We start from the raw sequence: 22,521 nt of genomic DNA, 5'->3' as shown, positions 1-22,521 counted from the left end.
TTCCTTCCATTTCCCTTCTAAATGTTATTTTTCTTTGTTTTCTTTGTCTGAATTTCCCCCTTCCTGTTCCTCCTGAGTGAGGTGTTCTAAATGACTTTCCACCGCTCGGATGATGGTGGAAAGCTTACTGAGGAGGAACAGGAAGCGAGAAATTCAAAGAAAAGAAACATTTAGAAGGAAAATCAAAAGAAAAGGTAAAGGAAAAGGTAAGTGAACTGACTAAGGCTGCAACTAACGATTATTTTCATAATCGATTAGTTGGCTGATTATTGTTTTGATTAATCGGATAATGGCCATTAACCTCTTGACCACCGCCCCATGTCAAAAAGACGTCCTCCTTTTTAAAGTTGAATATCTCGATAACGGCAGCAGCTGCTGCCACAACCGAGACATTCATCTTTTCAGGGGGCGGTGGTGTACACGATAACGGCGGTCTCCGCGGCGGATTCGCCGCGAGATCGCCGTTATCGGTGGCGGGAGAGGGGCCCCCCCCCTCCCGCCGCTCTCCCGCGCCCTCCGCCGCTTACCGGAGCCGTCGGTAGCGGCGGAGGGGATCCGATGTGTCCGGCAGCTGAGCGGGGACGGGACTGAAGGAGAAATCTCCTTCACCCGTCCTCATAGCTCTGCTGGGCGGAAGTGACGTCAAAACGTCAGTCCCGCCCAGCCTCTTAAAGAAACATTTTTTTTTTTGTCATTTGAAAAAATGACATTTTTTTTTTTTAATTTTTTTTTTTGCATTTAAGTCTAATTATGAGATCTGAGGTCTTTTTGACCCCAGATCTCATATTTAAGAGGACCTGTCATGCTTTTTTCTATTACAAGGGATGTTTACATTCCTTGTAATAGGAATAAAAGTGATCAATTTTTTTTTTTTTTTTTTTTTCAGTGTAAAAAATTATAAAACTAAATAAAAATAAATAAGAAAACCAAAAAAAATTTTTTTAAAGCGCCCCGTCCCGACGAGCTCGCGCGCAGAAGCAAACGCATACGCGAGTAGCGCCCGCATATGAAAACGGTATTCAAACCACACAAGTGAGGTATCGCCGCGATCGTTAGAGTGAGAGCAATAATTCTAGCCCTAGACCTACTCTGCAACTCAAAAAATGCAACCTGTAGAATTTTTTAAACGTCGCCTATCGAGATTTTTAAGGGTAAAAGTTTGACGCCATGACACGAGCGGGCGCAATTTTTAAGCGTGACATGTTGGGTATCATTTTACTCGGCGTAACATTATCTTTCACAATATATAAAAAAATTGGGCAAAATGTATTGTTGTCTTATTTTTTAATTCAAAAAAGTGATTTTTATCCAAAAAAAGTGCGCTTGTAAGACCGCTGCGCAAATACGGTGTGACAAAAAGTATTGCAATGACTGCCATTTTATTCCCTAGGATGTCTGCTAAAAAAAAATATATAATGTTTGGGGGTTCTGATTAATTTTCTAGCAAAAAAATTGTGATTTTCACATGAAGGAGAGAAGTGCCAGAATTTACCTGGTGGGCAAGTGGTTAAAAAAAAAAAAAAAGGGGTCAATTTGTTGTTTGGCAGATTACAAAACACAAATTGACGCAAAAACACATTACATGCATTTCTGCTGCTTCTCCATTAAAGTATATTGAACCAAAAAAAATAGCACCTTTTGCGTTAAAACGTCCTTGCCCTTTCCAAATACGCAGCAGCTGAAAAAAAATCATGGATGTGAACGTGTCCCATAGGAAAAAACATGTAACTGAACTGTAGTGTGTTTCAGCAAAAGGCATAAAAAAACTGAGGTATGAACCCAGGCCTGAGATGTTTAGTAACATAATGGGGTTAAAAAAAACTAAAATAAGTATAAAAAGAGCAAATAATCGCTACTGTAAGGGGTTCATTTTTTACTGTGGGACAGTGAAAGTAATATTTACAGTAGAGATTTGCTTTTTGGTACTATAAAGGGCTAATTTAATTTTTTTAACCCCATTATGTTACTGGCCGATTAATCAATTATGAAAATTGAAATCGATTAATTTCATAATCGATTAGTTGTCGATCGATTCGTTGTTTAGGCCCTAGAACCGACAATGCACTAGCTTAAAGGAACCAATTTAGAAAATAAAAGATGAACCTTTACAACCCCTTGGGGAAAAAAACACACACACACACACACACACACACACAGGTTAATGCATGACCTCAGTCAGTAGGCTGAGAACTAACACTTTATGAAGAAATTACACATCCCACAATCCTTTCAGTATAGTTCTCTTCATATCAGAGCTTAAAGTGTTACTAAACCCAGTAATATGAAAATAGTTCATCTGGGGGGCCATTCTTGAATCAAGATGTGACATCCCACCCACCGCGGTTTTTTTTTTTTTTAGTTACTGAGCATGGAGAAGGGAGGGACTGGGCTGTCATTTGGGACCTGTATACACGCCCAAATGTCAATACCATGTGATCTGAAAAACTCAGATTAACCAGGAAATATTCTCTCCAGCAATAGAGACTAAACTGAGCATGTGCAGCACTCAGTACTACCCCCACTGTGTGTTATCTGGCCTTGCCAAGAGAGACCCAACAGGAGGGGGGAGGATCTATCCATACAGGATCAAAGAGCCTTTTTCACACAATACAGAGGGTTAACCCCAGTGAGTATAACAAGCATGATATTTAGGAATCGACCAATATCTTTTTTTGGTGCAGATACAATACCCATATCTTGGCCACCTCTTCTGCTGCCATTTTCCAATATTTTATACATTTAAAAAAAAAAATTTACACTGTCCTTTTACTTTTTAATCACCATTTTTGCCGTTTGACAGTAATAGGCAGTGACAGGTACTCTTTATGGCAGGATCGGGGGGTCCTTTAACCCCTCCTCTGCACTTAAGTATTTAAAAACATCAAGATCCTCGTTTTTGAACACTTTTTTTCAAAACTGGTGCCTTTACGATGCCAGTAATCTGCAAAGTGATTTTCTCACTGGTCACTAATTGTAATTTAAAATTTTCTTCATAGGTGTTATTGGTAGGCCTCGCCACCATTCCACCATACTTGGTTATCACCCTTGAAAATACCCTTTTCACCAAGTCAACATGTGCTCCCAGCACATGTCTAAGCTGGGCTCCATTACTTGGGGTACCCTCTATGCACTACTTATCCCTTTATATCCAAGGTACACTTAAACCCTCCTCCCCCCTCTTCCTTTCCTCCCACCCTCATCTCCCCTCCCGTTCCTTCCTTCTTTCCCTCCCCTCCCCATATCCCCCCCCCCCCCTTGTTCCCCCACTTACATCCTCACATTTTTTCCAAATTTTTTTATCACTGGTAATCAACACTTGTGGTCACGCACCTCCCCAATAGTCCTAGGCCAGGGCCTCTGACACTAACCATTCTATTATATTATTTTATATATTTTGACAAGCAGATCCATCCCTATATGTCTGCCTTCTGGCTGCCACATGGGACTCTTTATGGTGACCCCCGCCTCCGTCCCCTGCGGGGTCCCATTAGGTAAGCAGCTGAGCCCCTGTTCCCCAATTTATATCTTGTAACTTGTTATATGTATAATTGTTTGTTTCTCAATTTTATTGTAGACATATTTCCGACGAAGCGGCTATCGCGAGAAACTAGTCAAGACCAATGTCGCGACCGTCAACCCACAAATTTTCCTCCCTTTGGGATTATTTTATTGGTGTCATGTATGGTCGTCACCATTTTAATTTTCTTATTGTGTCCTTTTGATCCTGTATCTAATAAAATCATTTTATCTTTATCTTCAACTGTACTCTTGTTATCTAATTTACCAGTACCGCAATAGTCCAATTGTGCCCCCTCTGATTCTTCGGTTTGGGGACCCTAGACCCAATCTCTCTATACCAAAATCCCTGGATGATGGTACTTTTATTACAAACGTTTATGTAGAACTACCCTAGGGGCTATACTTTTAATTCATATTGCTTCTGTGTTACTACATCTGAGACCCGAACGAAGCATCAGCATTGTTCGGGTCTTCGGTCAGCTGGCGGACATGTCAACTGTTTGCTCGGGCCTCCCGGTAGGATGGGAGAGAGGGAGGGGGGGTGTCCTCTTCCGCTGCTTGTAATAACAGCCCAGTGGCTGCTGAGCTGCATTGATTGTTATTACAATAAAGCAAACCTCTTGAAGCAATATCGGTCAGTTTTTTGACCGATACTTCCGAAAAAGTGAATATCTGCCACACTGATAATCGATCTTTAATGCTATTCTGCATATACAGACAGATTTTACTGCTGTGGGTTTAGTAACACTTAGATCGAGCAAATAGAGCTCACCATTTGTGATGCAACACACTGGACACAGTGTTATCCGTCCCTTTAGCAAATGGTGCCAAGCTAAGTGGATTAATACATTGACATATGGAAATTGATATACCATGACACTACAAACGGCAGCCACAACATGCGAGTCTAGCATTACAAGAACATTACATAACAAAGACACAGGAAATCTAACTACACTATTACCTAGTTAAATCAAGAGCATTTGAAAGTGAATACCAGGCTTAAACTGACCAAACTTTCCAGCAAAAGTGGCAGTTAGAGGGCCGATTTTACACTGACAAAATGCTTACAATAGTCATCTTTTATGGTCATCCAAAACCTTCATCCCAAAAGGGGAAAAAACAAACAAAAAAACAAACAAACACAGCTTCAGTTCAACAGATGATTGCACACAGATGTACACAAAAGCAAATAAGCTGCAGCAAAATCAAAGACCACAACAATGGCTCTAGGGGCTGCAACTAACGATTTCCATAATCGATTAGTTGGCCGATTGTTTCGATTAATCGGTCAAATAAAAAAAAAAAAGGTAATTTTGCTACGTTTTGCATTTATACATTTTTTGGGCCAATTTGTTGTTGGGCAGATTAAAGTAACACTAAAAAGGCAAACATTTTTTTTTTTTTTTTAAATAACAAACATGTTATACTTACCTCCACTGTGCAGCTCGTTTTGCACAGAGTGTCCCCTAACCCTGTTTTCTGGGGGGGGTCCCTCGGCGGCTTTCATAATCAATTAGTTGTCAATTAATCGATTTGTTGTTTTGGCCCTAAATGGCTCACATTCACACTGCAGAACACCTTTACTTCAGCAGCTACACTTAATAAAAAGAAAAGAAAATGGATGCAATACAAAATTTGGAATATTGCAAAAGAGGCTGTGTAGCATCAGGCAGACAAAGTTAAAGCATAACTTTACCCATAACGACTTAAAATAATGTTCTGCAGCAAGGAATATACAGTGCTATAAATAACCTCCAGCGTTACCGGTTTCCTTTTGCTGGAGACTGCCATTTTGCTGAAGCTTAGAGTCCCAGAACAGAAGTATCATAAAGCGGAACTAAACCCATCGCTTTAACAGTTTAAAAGAAAAACATAATGCCGGTATTGCCAACTGTCACATTTGTTTCCTTAACCAAACGGTCAAACCAAATGGCTGATGTTATACCGACATGTGCAGCACCATAGCAGTCGCAGATCAAGCAGAAGCAGCATCGCTTTAAAGCCGTCAGCAGATCGGCCAGATTTTTATAATAGACGATGTGTTTTACATAGCTAATCCTGCAAAAGGGGCCAGCCTGAAGTGATCTAGCAGGACTTAATTTTCTGACCAAAATTCCACTTTAACCACTTCCTGCCTGCCCAGCTTCATATGACGTAGTCGACTTTGAGCAGTGATATCTGAATGATGCCTACCTTTACAGGGCTATATTCAGATAAATCTTCTCTTAGAGGCGGCAAATTCCCTGCTCCATAAAAACAATCATAGCGGCTGTTCAGCCATCGGCAAACCGGAGAAGAAACCTACCGGGGGCAGAAATTGACCAAAGATTTCCGGTAGGCCAAATAATCCCCAGAGTCACTATGATCATTCGAAGGTGGGGAGCGATGTTATGACGTCACGCCCAGCCTCTGCATTTGAAAAAAATGCCTCGGCTGGGAAGCCAGGATCTTTTTTTTGGGGGGGGGGGCTGTTCAGGCTTCCCAGCCTAGAGGTGAGATCTGGGGACTTGTTGACCCCAAATATCACTTTAAAGAGGACCTGTCGTGCACTATTCCCATTACAAGGGATGTTTACATTTCTTGTAAGAGGATAAAAAGTTACCAAAAAAAAAAAAAAAAATCCAAAAAGAAAGCAAACGAGAAATAAAAGTAAAATAATTAAAAATTACAGAGCCCCTGTTCCCTTGTGCTTCACATATGTAAACGATGTTCAAACCACACGTGAGGTATTGCCATTAACGCTGGAGCAATAATTCTAGCCCAGGACTTCCTCTAACTGAAAACATGTAACCTGTAGAAAAATTAAAGCGTCGCCTATGGGGATTTTTAAAGGGGTTGTAAACCCTATTTTTAAAAACATGTCATACTTGCCTCCATGTTGCAGTTCGTTTTGCACAGAGTGGCCGTGGTCCTCCTATTCTGGGGTCCCTCAGCGGCGCTGGTGACTCCTCCCCTCATCGAGTGTTCACGTTGGAGAAGCCTCCTTGGTGGATACCCGTGCGGGCGTACTCCCCGATCTGTGTCCATTCACACAAAATGCAGGACTTGGACCAAAATCATTGGAATTGATTGACAGCCGCGGGAGCCAATGGCTGCACTGCCATCTATCCAATAAGGACACCAGCTAGAGATGGTGTGCTTGTTCCAGGACGGAGGATGACAGCGTTTAGGTAAGTAAAACAGGGGGGGCTACAGCCCTACAGAAGGTTTTTCACCTTCATGCATAGAATGCATCAAGGTGAAAAACCATGAGGGTTTACAACACCTTTAAGTACCGAAGTTTGGTGCCATTCCACGAGCGTATGCAATTTTGAAGCGCGACATGTTAAATATCTAGTTACTTGCGTAACAGCTTTCACATTATGCAAAAAAAAAAAAATTGGGCTAACTTTACGGTTTTGTCTTTTACGAGTTTGGAAAAATTGCTACGCAAATACCGGGCGAGATGAAAAGTTGCAACCACCCCCATTTTATTCTCTAGGGTCTCTTCTAGAAAAAACATTGTTTGGGGGTTCTGTGTAATTTTCTAGCAAAAAAAAATAAAAAATTATGATGTTTACGTGTAGGAGAGAAATGTCAGAATTGGCCTGGTAGACAAGTGGTTAAAGGAGTTCTCCGAGCTAAAACTTTTAACCCCCGCTGTGCCCGGGCTGTAAAACTATACAAAATAAACTTTCACTTACCTGCCTACGATCCCCCGTTGTTCCGATATCGCCGTCCCGTTCTCCGGTCCCGGTCTCTTCCACTTTCTGGGGGTCGGTGACTCACAGTGCGCTCAGCCTATCAGCGGCCGCGACGGGACATTGCTGCGGCCGCTGATAGGCTGAGCGCACTGTGAGTCACCGACCCCCAGGAAGTGGAAGAGACCGGGACCGGAGAACGGGACGGCGATATCGGAACAACGGGGGATCGTAGGCAGGTAAGTGAAGGTTTATTTTGTATAGTTTTACAGCCCGGGCACAGCGGGGGTTAAAAGTTTTAGCTCAGAGAACTCCTTTAAGGTCTCTGAGACGAGGTCTAGTCTAAGAAATGGAAGCTTAATACAGGTGACCCATTTTAATGAAGAGTTAATGCATGCCCATTTATTTAAAAACATGCTATTAACCGACTGATATTGCCATTCCTTTACCAACATATGCATACTTGTGCCACAGGTTTCCCTGATTTTCACTATGCAGTCCGTGTGCCGCCAAACAAGGACACCTTCAAAATCCAGATGGCCAGTTCACAAAACCCTCACCCGCATATTGGCCTTTATTACTTTAAAAGGTAGGCCATGGGCAGCCTGATAACTTGTTGATGGCCCTTCCATGGTACGTACTATGTATCAGTATGTGTTGTACAGGATCCACCTGCAAGATATGACTATTTAGGAAAGGCGTACAGCACTGGATAGGCCCTATATCATATAGCACAGCTCTTCCACCAACTACACGTAATCTGATTGCTACCTGAAGAATAACACATTTTATAAAATGACATGCACAACAACAATTTCAGATATTCGAGAGACCCCTGAATATAGGAATAATAGAAACAATGAAGACAAGCATACAGATTAAATAAGTAGAAATAAACATAAAATAGGACCGAAGAGAAGAAAAGCACAAAGGGTAGGGAAAAGGTCTTTATTGACAGGTCAGTAAAGACTGCAGCATTATTTAACAAACAGGAAAAGAAACAGTTATTCTCCCAAAAGAGACAGACTCCCTATATGAATTAATGGGAGAAGTTTTCAACTCAAGCAGCAGAAAGTCACATATTCAAAGATACTCTGCCACTTACAAAAGCAAAAAAACACCCAATTGATGGATGCCAGGCTCTTGAGGATCTGTGAAAACCGAGCCATCCGTGATGTTCGGTGGCTCGGTTCTCAATGCAGCATCGTTCGGTCTGATGCTGTATCCAACTAGGCAAGTTTATAAAAAAAAAAAAAAGTACAGACAGAGTCTCCGAGGCCCTATTATATCTCCCCATGTGCATTTCGAGCCTAGACAAATACCAGGCCTGGCCCCCCTATTTGCTCTTAATTTCTTAATTTGAGCTAAACATAGAGGTCAATCAGGCGGTCACTTGGGCCCATCACATACAGGACCTCTAGTGTATTTCCACTCATCACTTGCATGGTTCACATACACAAAGTATATATATATATATAGATATATAGATATATAGATATATAGATATATAGATATATAGATATATAGATATATATAGATATATATAGATAGATATATATATATATATAGATAGATATATATATATATATATAGATATATATATATATATATATATAGATATATATATAGATATATATATATAGATATATATAGTGTGTGTGTGTGTGTGTGTGGTTATAAACCTTTACATACACCCAGTGAAGTGACTAGCCTCAGGTAATACATAGAAATCCTCCTAAATAAGTACCTGTTTATCTGCAGCCCTTCCTCCTTTACATCAGTTCAAAGTCCAGATTTTAAACATAATTTCTGAGCTTCCGGAGGCAGAGGGCTGGGATTTGTCATCGCACTGCACATCTCAAAGAGGGGGTGGAGGGAAGGGACAGCCCAACCCTCCAAACAATCTGATAGGGAAACATGTACATCTGAGGCGGACAATGATAGGCTGCATGTGCTGGAGGCCCCCTCCCAGTCCCAATCTGTCAGGGAAGTGCTGGCAATAGCGTAAATGAAGCTCTGAGGCGCATGCGCGCGCACACAGATGTGTGAGCCTGCAGGTGCTTGTCTTGTGCACAGGAGCATGCATACGCCACCAATTCTAGTCTCAAATGGACTAACTGCAGCAACTGTACTATTTAGTTGCTGTCTGACCTACAGCGTACCCCGTGTTGCTGGATCATGACATCTTTGATTGACCATGCTTAAATGCTTCCTGCCCTGACCTTGGCTAGTCTCTGGATCCTGTTTTGTTCTCTTGCTCATCTGTCTGCTCTGACTATACTGACCTTGGCCTGTACACTGAACACTCTTCTGCCTGCTGTCCATCTGTTACTGACCCAGCTAATCTGACCACACATCCTGTCTTATCTGCTTGCTCAGCATCTCCTGACCAGCATGCTGCCTACCTGGTCCCAGACAGTCACTTTCCAGCCAGTGCCTGCCAACTGCCATGTCCAGGGCCCTCTGCTTCTGCCGTCATCTGCTGTCTGGGCCATCTGATCCATTCCTGGTGAAGCACCAGCCACTTATCTGTGCCAGTATGCTGAATATCCCACAGGCACTCCTACCTCCCTTCACTCTTTCGACCACTGTCTCACCATCAGTGGTCCTTGAGCTGGAGCTACTGTATAAGAGGTTTTTCTCATCACGCCAGGCTTTAACTACGTATATAAACTTCACACTGTCCCTTAGAGTCTGCACAGCCCATCAGAAATTACTTATAAAGATAGCAGAATAGAATAACCAAACTGCAGAAAGAAATATCACTCAGTGCTTTGGATCGAGATTAGTGCACACTCGAGGATATTCTTTGTTCATTTTTCAAGGCAGAGTTTTACAACCACTAAAGAGAAAACAAATCACATATTAACATTCAAAAATATAATAAAGTGCCCCAAAAGCTTGTTCATTGCAGTATGCAATACACATGGCATTTTTGACAGGACAAAAAGATAAATATGTATGTTCTATTCTTGTGTAATTACATATTAATTATTCAGTAAACATTTACAATAAATACAAATGCCGACAACAACCACCCAATACATCTTATGCGTTAACATGACGAACCACAAAGCTTCAAGTATTAGAGATATACCAACTCTTTAGGCTTCACAGAACACTAAAAAAGGTCACTCGTTCAACAAGACAAAATAGAAAACAGCAGCAACGGCGGTACTACCGCCAAACACATGAAAATATCAGAACTCAAAAAAGGAAACAGTCCACCAACATGGAAAGTTAAACACCTGAAAACAACTAAAAAGGAGGTAGCTTTAGTCTACAGTGACAATTGGTCCAAAAGGAAAAAACAGACTGATGGCAGGTTGTTCCTTTAACTACAAGTCATACCAATCAGTTTGGGTACACTTCAATATCTGGATATAAAATTAGCTTAAAGTAGAACTACAGGCAAATGTTCCGTTTTCATTTTGGATAGAGCAAGAAAAGGTTAGAACCCCTGTCAGATTATTTTTTGCCATCTGTCCATTTGCAGAGATTTCTCTTTACTTCCTGTCCCATAGTGAAAAAAGGAAGTGTGATGTAATCCCTAAAAATAAGGGAATCTCTTGGGGAACCCCAGGTGACCAGAACTAGTGTCCCCATTGGAAAATTTCCCTCTATTACTTTTCTGGGGACAACCAAAAATTTGGGATTTTTTTTACTTCCGATAATGGCAAAGAGGACAAATAGAGAGGGTTAATCTCCCAAATTGGGGCACAGACAGAAATAAAAAAAACTGACAGGTGTACTAATCCCTCTCCACTATCCAAAACTAGTTACTTTAAATTTGCTAAAAGAGATGCTATGCTCACTTCTACAGGGAATGCAAGCAAGTGTAGGATATCGCCTGAGAATTCCTTAAGCAAGCTGCACAAAGCAAACACACACCACTGCTTTACACATGAGCGTAACTGCTCACTGCCAAGGGATCTATAAGAAGTGGCAAGTAGCGTTGTGCTTACGTCAGACACTTTTCTAATAGCGGATTCGTAGTCCTCTGCGGTGTCTTTGTCTTCATCTGTGTCACTGCTCACGCCACAGAAAAAGGTTGGGGGCAATTTCAAAATTTCCGCTTTGGCCTTTTCTTGGAGTGTGGGAGTTTTTTCCCAGACAATTACACATTCCGTCTCTTTAGCTTGACTTTGTCCTTGGCCTAAAAGGATAAGGAAAAAAACATGATATAAAAACTTTAAAGTTATAAACTGTTAGAAAGATTATCAATTGTTTCTGCTTATGGCAAAGATGCAATGTGTTGCGCTATATATATATATATATATATATATATATATATATATATATATATATATATATATATATATATATATATATATATATATATATATATATATATATATAAAAAACTTTTACCTGGCAACTAATACTTCTAGAGATTAGTTCTGTACTTTGCAAAGAACAAAACCTTAATCTAAAATAAAAAATTGAACACATTGCAGCTTACTAATGCTTCACAGTGTGACGACTAAGGGTTTTCTTCTGTCAATCCAGTGCATCTAAAAACTATTCACTCGTACTCGCCTCTATTACACGGGGGGGGAGAGATGTAAAATTTGCAAATCATGGCTGGGAAAGCGAAAACCTTCTTAGATACTTTAGTGTTAAGCTTACAGGAAAGTTGCAAGGACACTGCATTTGCTCTAACCACAAGCTAGGCGGCAGTGCTATGAAACGTCATGTCCAATAAAGCCCTCCCTAAGCATTTCATTGTATTGACGTCTTCAGGGACAAAATCCCTTACCTGAAGACATCAATATGATAAATAGTGTAGGGTTGGGACTATTGGATATGTCATTACGTAGCACAGCAGCCTAGCTCGCAGCCAGTGTATTATGGCTGGAGCTGGCAACATTTTATACTATTAAGTGCAATTATATGGGGGTTTAAATACATTTATGGTTTTATGCAACAGAGTTTCTCTCTAACTTTTTATTCGGGTCTCCTGTTGGGCATTAAATCCAGTAAACCCTTACAGACCACTTTTACCTACAGGTTAGCCTATAATAAAGGCTTGCCTATTGGTACTGGAAATATCTCCTAAACCTGCATGGTTTAAGAGATATTTACCACATACGATTGCGCCAATCTCATCGGGGAAAGAAAGGGCACCACCCGTGCTGTCGGCTCTCGCACGCATTCGCAGGAGCAACGTCAAGCGACTCTGCACAAGGAAGAGTAAAGATGGATGCGGTCACCAGCAGGGTTACACTTTGGGCACCTTAGTACTAATTGAGTAGCATTTAAATACCACTGCCTACCCAAGTATTATTGCTGACTATGCCCAACCCTTTATGACTACAGTGTACCCATCTTCTGATGGCTCGTTTCAGCAGGGTAATAAACCATGTCACAAAGCTCAAATCATCTCAAACTGGTTTCTTGAACAGAACAAGGAGGTTCATTGTACTCCACTGGCCTCCACAGTCACCAGATCTCAATCCAATAGAGGACTTTTGGGATGTGGTGGAATGGGAGACTTGCAGCATGGATGTGCAGCCAACAAATCTGCAACAGCATGATGCCATCTTAATATGGACCTAAATCCGAGGAGTGTTTCCAACACGTTGAATTAATGCCACGAAGAGTTAAGGCAGTTCTAAAGGCGGGGGGGGGGGGGGGTTCAACCTGGTACTAGCAAGGTGTACTTAATAAAGAGGCTGGTAATTATGTGCAACAAAGACTCCACTGTGAACATCTGGTTCACTGGTAAGAGAGATAAAATCTATTTGGAGGTACATCTACTGTTCGAGCAATCATTTACTCAATTATAAATACCTTTGCCCTTTTTATCTTCTTCATAAAGTTGTCCATTTAACTTCTTAACAGCAGCATCAAAGTCCTCATCTGTACAACAGAGCAAAATTGTTATTTCAAGCAACCGGTTAATACCTAGATAAGTGCATACAAATTACAAAATAAAACAAAAATTCTAAAATGGGTAATTTTTTTTAATGAAAGCAAGATGAATTCCATGGATCAAAACATTACTATTGTTTCCTTGAGTAATTATAACCATGGGCACCAAGGAAAGTAGCCAGCCTGCTCTTCAAATAAGCAATGAAAGCAACTCAAAACCAGACTGCATTTAACTTGTTTCTAAGTCGGATGCGTGAGCTCCAACATATCAGTCTAAAAACATTTGTAAAAAGTACATAAAATTGTGAAGAAGTTACCATCAACATCATTTTCATCACTGACATATCCAGGCTTGTTCTTGTAGCAGAAGAATGTAGAAGGAAGTAGCAGCTCATCCGCTAGTGCTCTCTGTTCTGCTGTTGGTGTCAACTCATACACAATAAGCACATCAGAGGAGCTGTCCGATTCAAGAGAGTTACTACTCTTTGCTATAAAATATGAATAAAAGAAAAAGAAAATATTTAAAAAAACACAGACAGGCAACCAGTGACAGGGGGATTAGTAGAATGCAGTAGAAAGGGTTAAGCTTCTAGTATATAAAAAATCTCAATATGCAGGAAGTCAAAGAACATTAGTTAAGCCATTGCTTTTGCGCTCCATGAATAAAAGCTATATACAAGATTGAGATTTCAAGCATTAAGAGAAAAAAATAAAAAATAAAAGTTGTCAGTTAATTAGCAGATAGGTGCATATCATACTTTGAAAAAAAAAAATAAAAAAAAAATAGGCATGCCTGTTTTAATATATGTTCAACTGTTTTTGTTTAATACAAAAAAAAAAAAAAAAAAAGTAACCCAAAAAATAGAATCCTTTTCTTTGAGTACATCATGGGACACATGCCAATATTCATTACCTGCTGTACAAGGATTTTACAGGCAAGTATGAGTAAAAAAAATCCTATTATCTTTTTCATACATCATGGGAGACAGTCAGGCATATCGCCTGCTGGGATGTCCAAGAGCAATAATCCATGAGGGGAGGGAGACACCCTGCCAAACAATAGCCATTAGAATTTATACAGCAGCCCGCAGTACACTGCGGCCAGAAGCCAAATCCTTGGCTGCTCGAACATCCACTTGATAAATTTTGTGAACATATGCACTAAACACCAGGTAGCAGCCTTACAACTCTGAGCCACATATTTGATGGTGAAAAGCTCAGGAGGCTCCTACACCCCTGGTAAAATGAGCTCTCGCCCTAAAGGGAGGAGCTTTACTTTTTAGATCGTAAACCTGAATGACCAATTTACAGACCCAATTGGCAATGGAAGCATTGGAAGCTGCCTGCCCCTTCTTGGGTCCCTTTGGTAAAACAAATAAGGAGTCTGATCCCCGGATCTCCGTAGATCTAGACAAACCTTGACTGCCCGGACAACATCCAAAAGGAATGCATTAGTCTCTCTCCCGCCGAACAAGGCTGAGAGAAAAAAGGAAGGCAAAATAATGTCATGATTTAAATGAAAGGCTGGCACCACTTTTGGCAAAAAGGACGAACAGGTCGTAACACGACCCTGTCGTGGTGAAGGATCGAGTATGGCTCCCTGCACGAAAGGGCCGCCAACTTAGACACCCTTCTAGCCAAGGTAATGGCCATCAGGAAGGCTAGCTTACATAACAGCAAGTCTAATGGAATTTCCTTGATGGGTTCAAATGGTTGTTTCGGTAACACCTTTATGCCCCCTGCATAAAGGTTCGGACCAGTGAATGGGAGACTTAAGGCCTTTGGAAGAATACCGACAGGGCTGAAACCTGATCACTGTTTGTACTCAAAGCCAAATCTGAATTCCACAGCAGACTGTAGAAAAGAGAATTCTCCCAATCACGTATTTTCGAGGATGCCATTTTTTGGCTTCACACCAAGCAGTATAAATCTTCCCGACCTTAAGATAGATCGTCCTAATGACAGCTTTTCTAGCATTCACTAGGGTAGACATCACAGGTTCCAAGATGCCATGGTCCTCCACACCCTGGCTTCAATAGCCATGACGTCAAATTTAGGGACTGTAAATTGGGGTGAAATACAGGACCCCGAGACAGTAGATCGGGGTGACGTGGAAGCGCCCTTGGCCCGTCTATTGTCCGTTTCACCAGCCTGGCCTTCTGGGCCAGGCTCGTGCCACCAGAATGACTGGAACCCCCCCCCCCCCACCACCACCTCCTGGACACAAACTGCTGTAGCTCGTTGTTGAACCTGGATGCCAGTAGGTCAACCTGTGGCCATCTCCAACGTTGGAAAATTTCCTGGAACACCCCTGGGTGTAGGAACCATTCCCCCAGTCAGATGTTTTGGCAGCTGAGATAATCTGCCTCCCAGTTCTCTACTCCCAGGATATGGCGGCCAATAGAATCGGCACATGTCCCTCTGCCCAGGCCAATACGTGGTTCACCTCCTTCAGAGCTGAACGACTCCTGGTACCGCCTTGGTGGTTTATATAGGCCACTGAGGTGTCACTGTCAGACTGAACCCAGATAGGGCAGTCCTAAAGCTCCACCGTCCAGGACAGTAGGGCCAGACGTACTGCCCGTTATTCAAGGACGTTTATGGGCAGGATCTGTTCTGTCCTTGACCCATTTCCCCTGAGCCCCGCTCTAGGGTCGCACCCCAGCCTGAGAGACTGGCATCTGTAATGAGCACTCTTCTCCAAGTTAACGGGAGGAAGAATTTTCCCTTTCGCAGGTTCCGATCCAGCAAACATCAGTTAAGGCTTAAGCATGCCCGAGGAGATAAGAACATTGGATAAGCCAGGGCTTATCCTCCTCTGTTCCAAGCCAACAAGATGACTGGTTGTAAAAGGCCTGCAATAGAACTGGGCATAGGGCACTGCCTCAGACGACAATCTTCCCTGTAGAGGACTCATACAGGGCCAAATGGAGGGCTGTTTGGTGCCCCTGATCCTTCAGGGTACATAACCTTGCAGGTGGCAAGAATATCCTTGCTTAGACTATCCAAGATCAGACCTAAATACTTTAGCCTTTGAGCTGGATTCAAGGCTGACTTTTCAGTATTTACGATCCAGCCCAAGCTTTTCATATACCGTACTGTACAGGTTATGCTCCATTCTAGAAACTGTAGAAGAGTTGTCTCCAAAACAGGAGGTTGTCCCCGATACCCAAGCACCTCCACTGGGCTCTTAAAAGACCCAGTACTGGCGCTAGGACCTTTGTGAACACCCAGGGAGCTGCAGCAAGCCTGAATGGTAGAGCCACAAACTGCAAATGAGGTTCCTCTACTGCAAATTGCAGGAACCTCTGATGAGGCTGAAAGATAGATACACGTGTGAATGTATGCCTTTTACAATCGATGGAGGCTAAAAAGTCTTCCATCTGGAGCGAGGCTACAACTGAGTGGGCAGATGCCATCCTAAGGGACTGGATTAGTAGATACTGGTTAAGAAATCTTGGGTCCTTGTGTCCCCAAAAACAGTCCCTGTGTGCCCGTTTGTTTTTTGAATCGTAAACAGGTTCGCTCTTTCGGATACAGGAACCTGTACAATCACTCCTTGATGCACTAAATGATGCAGTGCCTGAAACAAGTCTCATTTTGGAGGATCCGATGGAATGCTGGATCTTGGAACCCTCTGAGGGGGAACCCCCCACAACTCCAGCATGTAACAGTGGGATATAGTTCAGGTGATCCACTCGTTTTGAACTATTCTCCAAATGTCCACAAAGTGCAGCAGCCTTTCCCCCCACCCGATAGAGTGAGGGAACATATCCTAAAAAGGAGGACTTGGTGCTGGGTTTAGAAGGGTTTTGGACCGAGGGCTTTTTCTGGCCCTGGCACCCTCTTTGCAGAGGAACTGCCTTGGCGCTGAGACATTTGAGGAAGCAGTCCCCGAGGTTTTAAACAAGGGACGCATGGTGCCTTTCTCCACAGGAAGTAAAGAACCCTTCCCTCTGGAAATCTTTTGGATATTTGGTGATCATTTGGACAAATATATGCTCCACTTCTTAAACTTTTCATCCATGGAATATAAAAGGGAACACCTCTTAAAGATGAGAATAAAAATACTGCAAATCCACCTTGCAGACACTGGTAAAAAAAACTGAAGTGCTTCCTGTATATGAGTGCTTCTATATAGGGGATCACTTCCTGTCCAAGACTTTGTCTACCAGTGTCCATTCACATGGAGATGGCATATAACCCAGTGGGTAATGAATATTAGCCTCTGTGCTGTGATGTATGATAAAGAAAAAACGGTTTACAGTAACTAGTTATGAAAGGGTGAGCTAAAATTTGGCTTCAAAATCTGCCAATATGTTTAGCAATACCCTCCCCCACAGTCCAAATATGCTGCCATCTGCTGTGCCCATGTTCTTTTCTCCAGAGTTCAGTCCGGTACTGGAGGTGTTTACTGGCCAGATCACCAGGTAAAAACAAACAGGAGGGGGGGGGGGGGAATGATGCAGATATCACATCTAATTATTGGTAAGCTTCAATACGACACATTTTTGGGTATAATACCCCCTTTAAATTGTTTGAGATTTCAGAAAAGATTGTCAGCTGACACGGGTCTACAGATTTATTGAAAGGGACGAATTTAGAACCAAAATGATAATCAAGGACTGATATTATGTTGGTACACACAGTTTATAAAGAATTTTCTCATTTCTCAAGTCAACCCCTAATGTTAAAGCAAGAGACTAAGGGTGCAGTCACACTGGGCAGAGTTGAACTAACCAAGCCAGACTTTCCCTCCCCACTAGGTCTGAACTCACACTGGGCCATTAGTAAGTATTCCCAGGCACACTTGCATCATTCCCAAACAAACCACACTGATCCTTGCTTCTGTGCTCAGTCTATGAAGAGTTATATACTCAGGCATGGACTGTACTCACAATGAAGCAAACCAGGCCACAAGTGAACTGGACCACCTCTTCCATGTGGGTATGGAGCATGGTACACAAGACCCCTTTTACACTGGGGCGGCACGGGCTTTAGCGGTAAAGCACCACTAGTTTTAGCTTTTCAGCCACTAGCGGGGCGCTTTTAACCGCTAGCAGGCAAATAAAGTGTTAATAGCACCGGTGTTGTAGCACTGCCAAATCGCTTTGCAGGCGCTTCGGCAGCATTGCCCATTTCAATTGTGTATACACTGCTCACCCACCGCCCCAAAGATGCGGCATCCAGGACTTTTCCCGTCCTGCAAGCGCACCGACAAGGTGTGAAAGTACTCAGGCTTTCAAACGGGGGTGGCTTAGGAGGCGTTTTACAGGCACCATTTTTAGTGCTAAAACGCCTGAAAAGCGCCCCATTGTGAAAGGGGTCTAACTGCTCTCGGGCATAGGTAAAACTGCCAGTGTGAGCACACTACAAGTTAATACCTAAAAACGGAGATACATTTGTATACATCTGGCAGTAGAGCAGTGAAAAAAATAAAAAATTCTCATGCAGCACACTGGACACTAGTTTGGAAAAACCACAACAGTGAAAAGCACAAATATCGGTGTATCAGCTAATCTTGGAGAAGAGGGGGCCTGTGATCCTTTCCAGCTAATCACTTATTCCCCAAGAGTGCTCTGCTAGGATCTGAGAGGACTCATTTACACTTTCAATGCACATTAAAGTACGAACCAAACATGTTTTGATGCTTTAAGGATGCTTTTTTTAACCTTTAATGATGCTTGGCAGATGCCGTGTGTGGGTGTGTGAATCTCATGCCTTTTATTTATCCAAAACACGAAGCTAAAGCTGGCTAAAAGCCTCGCAAAAGCCACAGGTGCTTAAAGCAAGCTTTGTCACTACTTTTGGAGGTTTTAAAGATACTTTGAGCATAGTAGAGGTCGACCGATATGGGTTTTTCTATGGCCGATGCCGATATTTAGAAATCTGTGCGGCCGATATATAATGCCGATTTTTGCGGCCGATATTTTGGGACGATTTTTTTATTTTTTGATAGGCGCGGGTGGTGCTGCGTTGTGGAGAGGGATGGGTGGTGCTAGGTGCGGGTAGTGCTGTGTTGTGGGGAGGGATGGGTGGTGCTGCGTTGTGGGGGGGGCATGGGTGGTGCTGCGTTGTGGGGGGGGGCATGGGTGGTGCTGCGTTGTGGGGGGGGCATGGGTGGTGCTGCGTTGTGGTGGGGGGGCATGGGTGGTGCTGCGTTGTGGTGGGGGGGCATGGGTGGTGCTGCGTTGTGGTGGGGGGGCATGGGTGGTGCTGCGTTGTGGTGGGGGGGCATGGGTGGTGCTGCGTTGTGGTGGGGGGGGCATGGGTGGTGCTGCGTTGTGGTGGGGGGGCATGGGTGGTGCTGCGTTGTGGTGGGGGGGGCATGGGTGGTGCTGCGTTGTGGTGGGGGGGGCATGGGTGGTGCTGCGTTGTGGTGGGGGGGGCATGGGTGGTGCTGCGTTGTGGTGGGGGGGGGCATGGGTGGTGCTGCGTTGTGGTGGGGGGGGCATGGGTGGTGCTGCGTTGTGGTGGGGGGGGCATGGGTGGTACTGCGTTGTGGGGGGGGCATGGGTGGTGCTGCGTTGTGGGGGGGCATGGGTGGTGCTGCGTTGTGGGGGGGATGGGTGGTGCTGCGTTGTGGGGGGGGCATGGGTGGTGCTGCGTTGGGGGGGGGAGGGTGGTGCTGCGTTGTGGGGGGGAGGGTGGTGCTGCGTTGTGGGGGGGAGGGTGGTGCTGCGTTGTGGGGGGGGGGGGAGGGTGGTGCTGCGTTGTGGGGGGGGGGGGGTCGGTGGTGCTGCGTTGTGGGGGGGGGGATGGGTGGTGCTGCGTTGTGGGGGGGATGGTGCCTCAGCCAGGTTTCACTTTAAAAAGACATACAATTAAGTCTGCAGGGGGGGGGGGGGGTACAGTACAGTAGCACTTACCCTCCATACATGCTGGTATCTATCTGCATGCACCTGATTGGTTATCTCATCAGCATGCACCTAGCCTGCCAATCATTGAACAAGTATAGTACAAGCAGCCAGCAGGCTCCACCTCAGCAGGAAAGGAAGACAGAGCTAGTGCTGGCCACGATCTCCTGCTGGGGGGAGTTACCATGTCAGGTGGAAGATGCTTGTAAAGGGCCAATGACGGTTTCTCTGCCAACTGACTTGCAGTACTGACCAGAGCTCTTGAAGCAATGTATTCTTGATTCCTACTACACCCGCACGGCCACTATAGAGAAGCTAAGGAGAGATTTCACTGGCATTCATCGTACCGCCCCGCCCCCTCCCTCGGCGTGCTGTATTAGAGAAACAATCGTGGCAGATGCTTGTAAAGGGCCAATGATTGTTTATCCAATACAGCACGCAGAGGGAGGGGGCGGAGTGGGGACGGGGCGGTACTATGCAATGGCACTAAAATCTTTCCTTGCTATTGGAGCGAGGTGGCCGTGCGGGTGGAGGATTCAGGGACACACGCTGCTGCAAGGCAGGCGGCCATGCCAGCCATTTATTATAATAGCCGCGATTGCCGCAAATCGGCCGATTTTTTCACAATAATCGGCCGATGCCGATTTCATAAAAACTGCCAAATATCGGCCGATATATCGTCCGACCAATATATCGGGCGACCTCTAGAGCATAGGGTATCATTTTTGAAGTGATGCAAACACTTGTGAACAGGACTGTAAGCTTACCATTTAGTGACAGGAACTGACTGGCATTCAGAGCGCTTTAAGAATAGCGTGACCAATGCCATGTTTTGAAGCCATTGTAAACGACCCCCGAGGGTCGATCTGATCATACATAGTTGTCTTGTGCAAAGGCCTTATTTTCTCTGCAGAAAAGTGAGTACACCCCTCACATCTTTGTAAATATTTTATTATATATTTTTTCATGTGAGAACACTGAAGAAATTACACTAACTAATCGATTATGAAAACAGTAAACTATTTTCATAATCGATTAAAAGGCCAGCCGATTAGTTGGCTTGCATACAGAATGCATTGTTTGTTTACATATCAGAAAATGCAGTGCAGCACACATACAGCTCAGTGCACCATCACTTGTGTGAGGAACAATGCCTCATGGGACATGTAGTCCTGGGCAGGAAGTGAGCAGATCTAAAGTCAGTCACTCAGGGGTGTACTCAATTTTGCTGCCAGCGGTTTAGACATTAATTGCAGTGTGTTGAGTTATTTTGAGGTGACAACAAATTTACACCGTTATACAACTCATACTACACTCACTACTTTACATTGTAGCAAAGTGTCATTTCTTCAGGGTTGTCACATGAAAACAAAATATTCACAAAAATGTGAGGGGTGCTCTTACTTTTGAGAGATAATGTATATATATTTTTGATACACGCTCTAACACCACCCCATTCATTATCCAGTTAAAAGTTAGGGTAACACCCCCTTTCTTTTGGAATAGAACATCCAGATTTATACACTCATTGATGTGATAATTTACCAATCTGACAGCCTAAGTTACAATCTGTGTAATGATCCAGAGGAGGAGCTGTCAGTCAAACAATCAGGAGGCAGTACTCCACTAAGAATCCCCCCCCCTCACATTCTCTTTAAATTGCACTGAAACATCTCACTTCATGCTAATGGTTTGAAAAACCGAAAAGTATACATTTTTGGGTGGTTCCTGCTACTGTGCAAGGGAAAGTCACATTGAGGTTGTGTTTTGTGCTAGCCTTTGGCAAAGCAAAAATCCTCCTGAGGTTTAGCCATGACTCCCTTTTGACTGTTTTTTGTTATAGCTACACATGAGTAGAGGTCGACCGATATGGGTTTTTCTCTGGCCGATGCAGATGCTTAGAAATCAGGGTGGCCGATATATGATGCCGATTTGTGGCCGATATTTTAGGCTGATTTTTTACTTTATTTGGCAGGTGGCACTGGTTGGCACTGGCACCAATTGGCACTGGTAGGTTTCACAGCCGATGGTGCAACTGCGAAACTGCTCTCTACTACGCCGCGTGTATGAAACTGTACAGAGAGAGGAGCTGAAACATTCAGCGCAATTTCGGAGGTGGGTAGGCGGGGACCCAGCAGCTATCCAGCCAATGAATGGTCTGTTTGGGAAAGGGGCGGTGCCACATACACATAGCAGCCCGCCACAAATCCCATTGGCAGGTGTTGGATAGCCTGGTCCCGCCCACCCCGACATTCAACCTCAATTATGACAGGTCCTCTCTCTCCCCCTACAGTTACACACACTGCGGCACTACTCTGCCAACAGTGTGCAGAAGGGAGAAGGATTATCCACACTCTGCAGGCAGAGGTGCGGTGACTGCAATCAGTGTTATATCGACCAAATTTGAATAATTGGCGGATGCTGATTTCTCCAAAATGGCCAATATATTGGCCAATATATCGGTCAACCTCTACACGAGGGTATTCTCCTGTAGGTTACTCAAAGAGTAGGGTGTATAATATAGGGTAAATGTGTCCAGAAAGAGTAAATGGCAACCTGAATGTAGAGCATTCCCTGTAATAAACCCA

At 43.6% G+C, this 22,521-nt stretch overlaps 1 protein-coding gene across 1 annotated transcript in view; it reads right to left on the bottom strand.

Moving 5' to 3' along the window:
* LOC120926499 (E3 SUMO-protein ligase RanBP2-like) overlaps positions 1 to 22,521 on the bottom strand; it is a 153,456-nt gene that overhangs the window by 23,385 nt on the left and 107,550 nt on the right. The window contains exons 21-23 of the mRNA XM_040336469.1: positions 13,394 to 13,564; positions 12,996 to 13,064; positions 11,168 to 11,358 (exon numbers count right to left, since the gene is read on the bottom strand). Of these exons, the coding sequence (XP_040192403.1) occupies positions 11,168 to 11,358; positions 12,996 to 13,064; positions 13,394 to 13,564 (431 nt within the window). The remainder of the gene's footprint in view (positions 1 to 11,167; positions 11,359 to 12,995; positions 13,065 to 13,393; positions 13,565 to 22,521) is intronic.

The sequence above is a fragment of the Rana temporaria genome, chromosome 2 (assembly GCF_905171775.1).
Source record: "Rana temporaria chromosome 2, aRanTem1.1, whole genome shotgun sequence".
NCBI lineage: Eukaryota > Metazoa > Chordata > Amphibia > Anura > Ranidae > Rana > Rana temporaria.
Note: the sequence above shows the minus strand (reverse complement) of the source record. Positions and strands in the feature narration are given on the sequence as shown.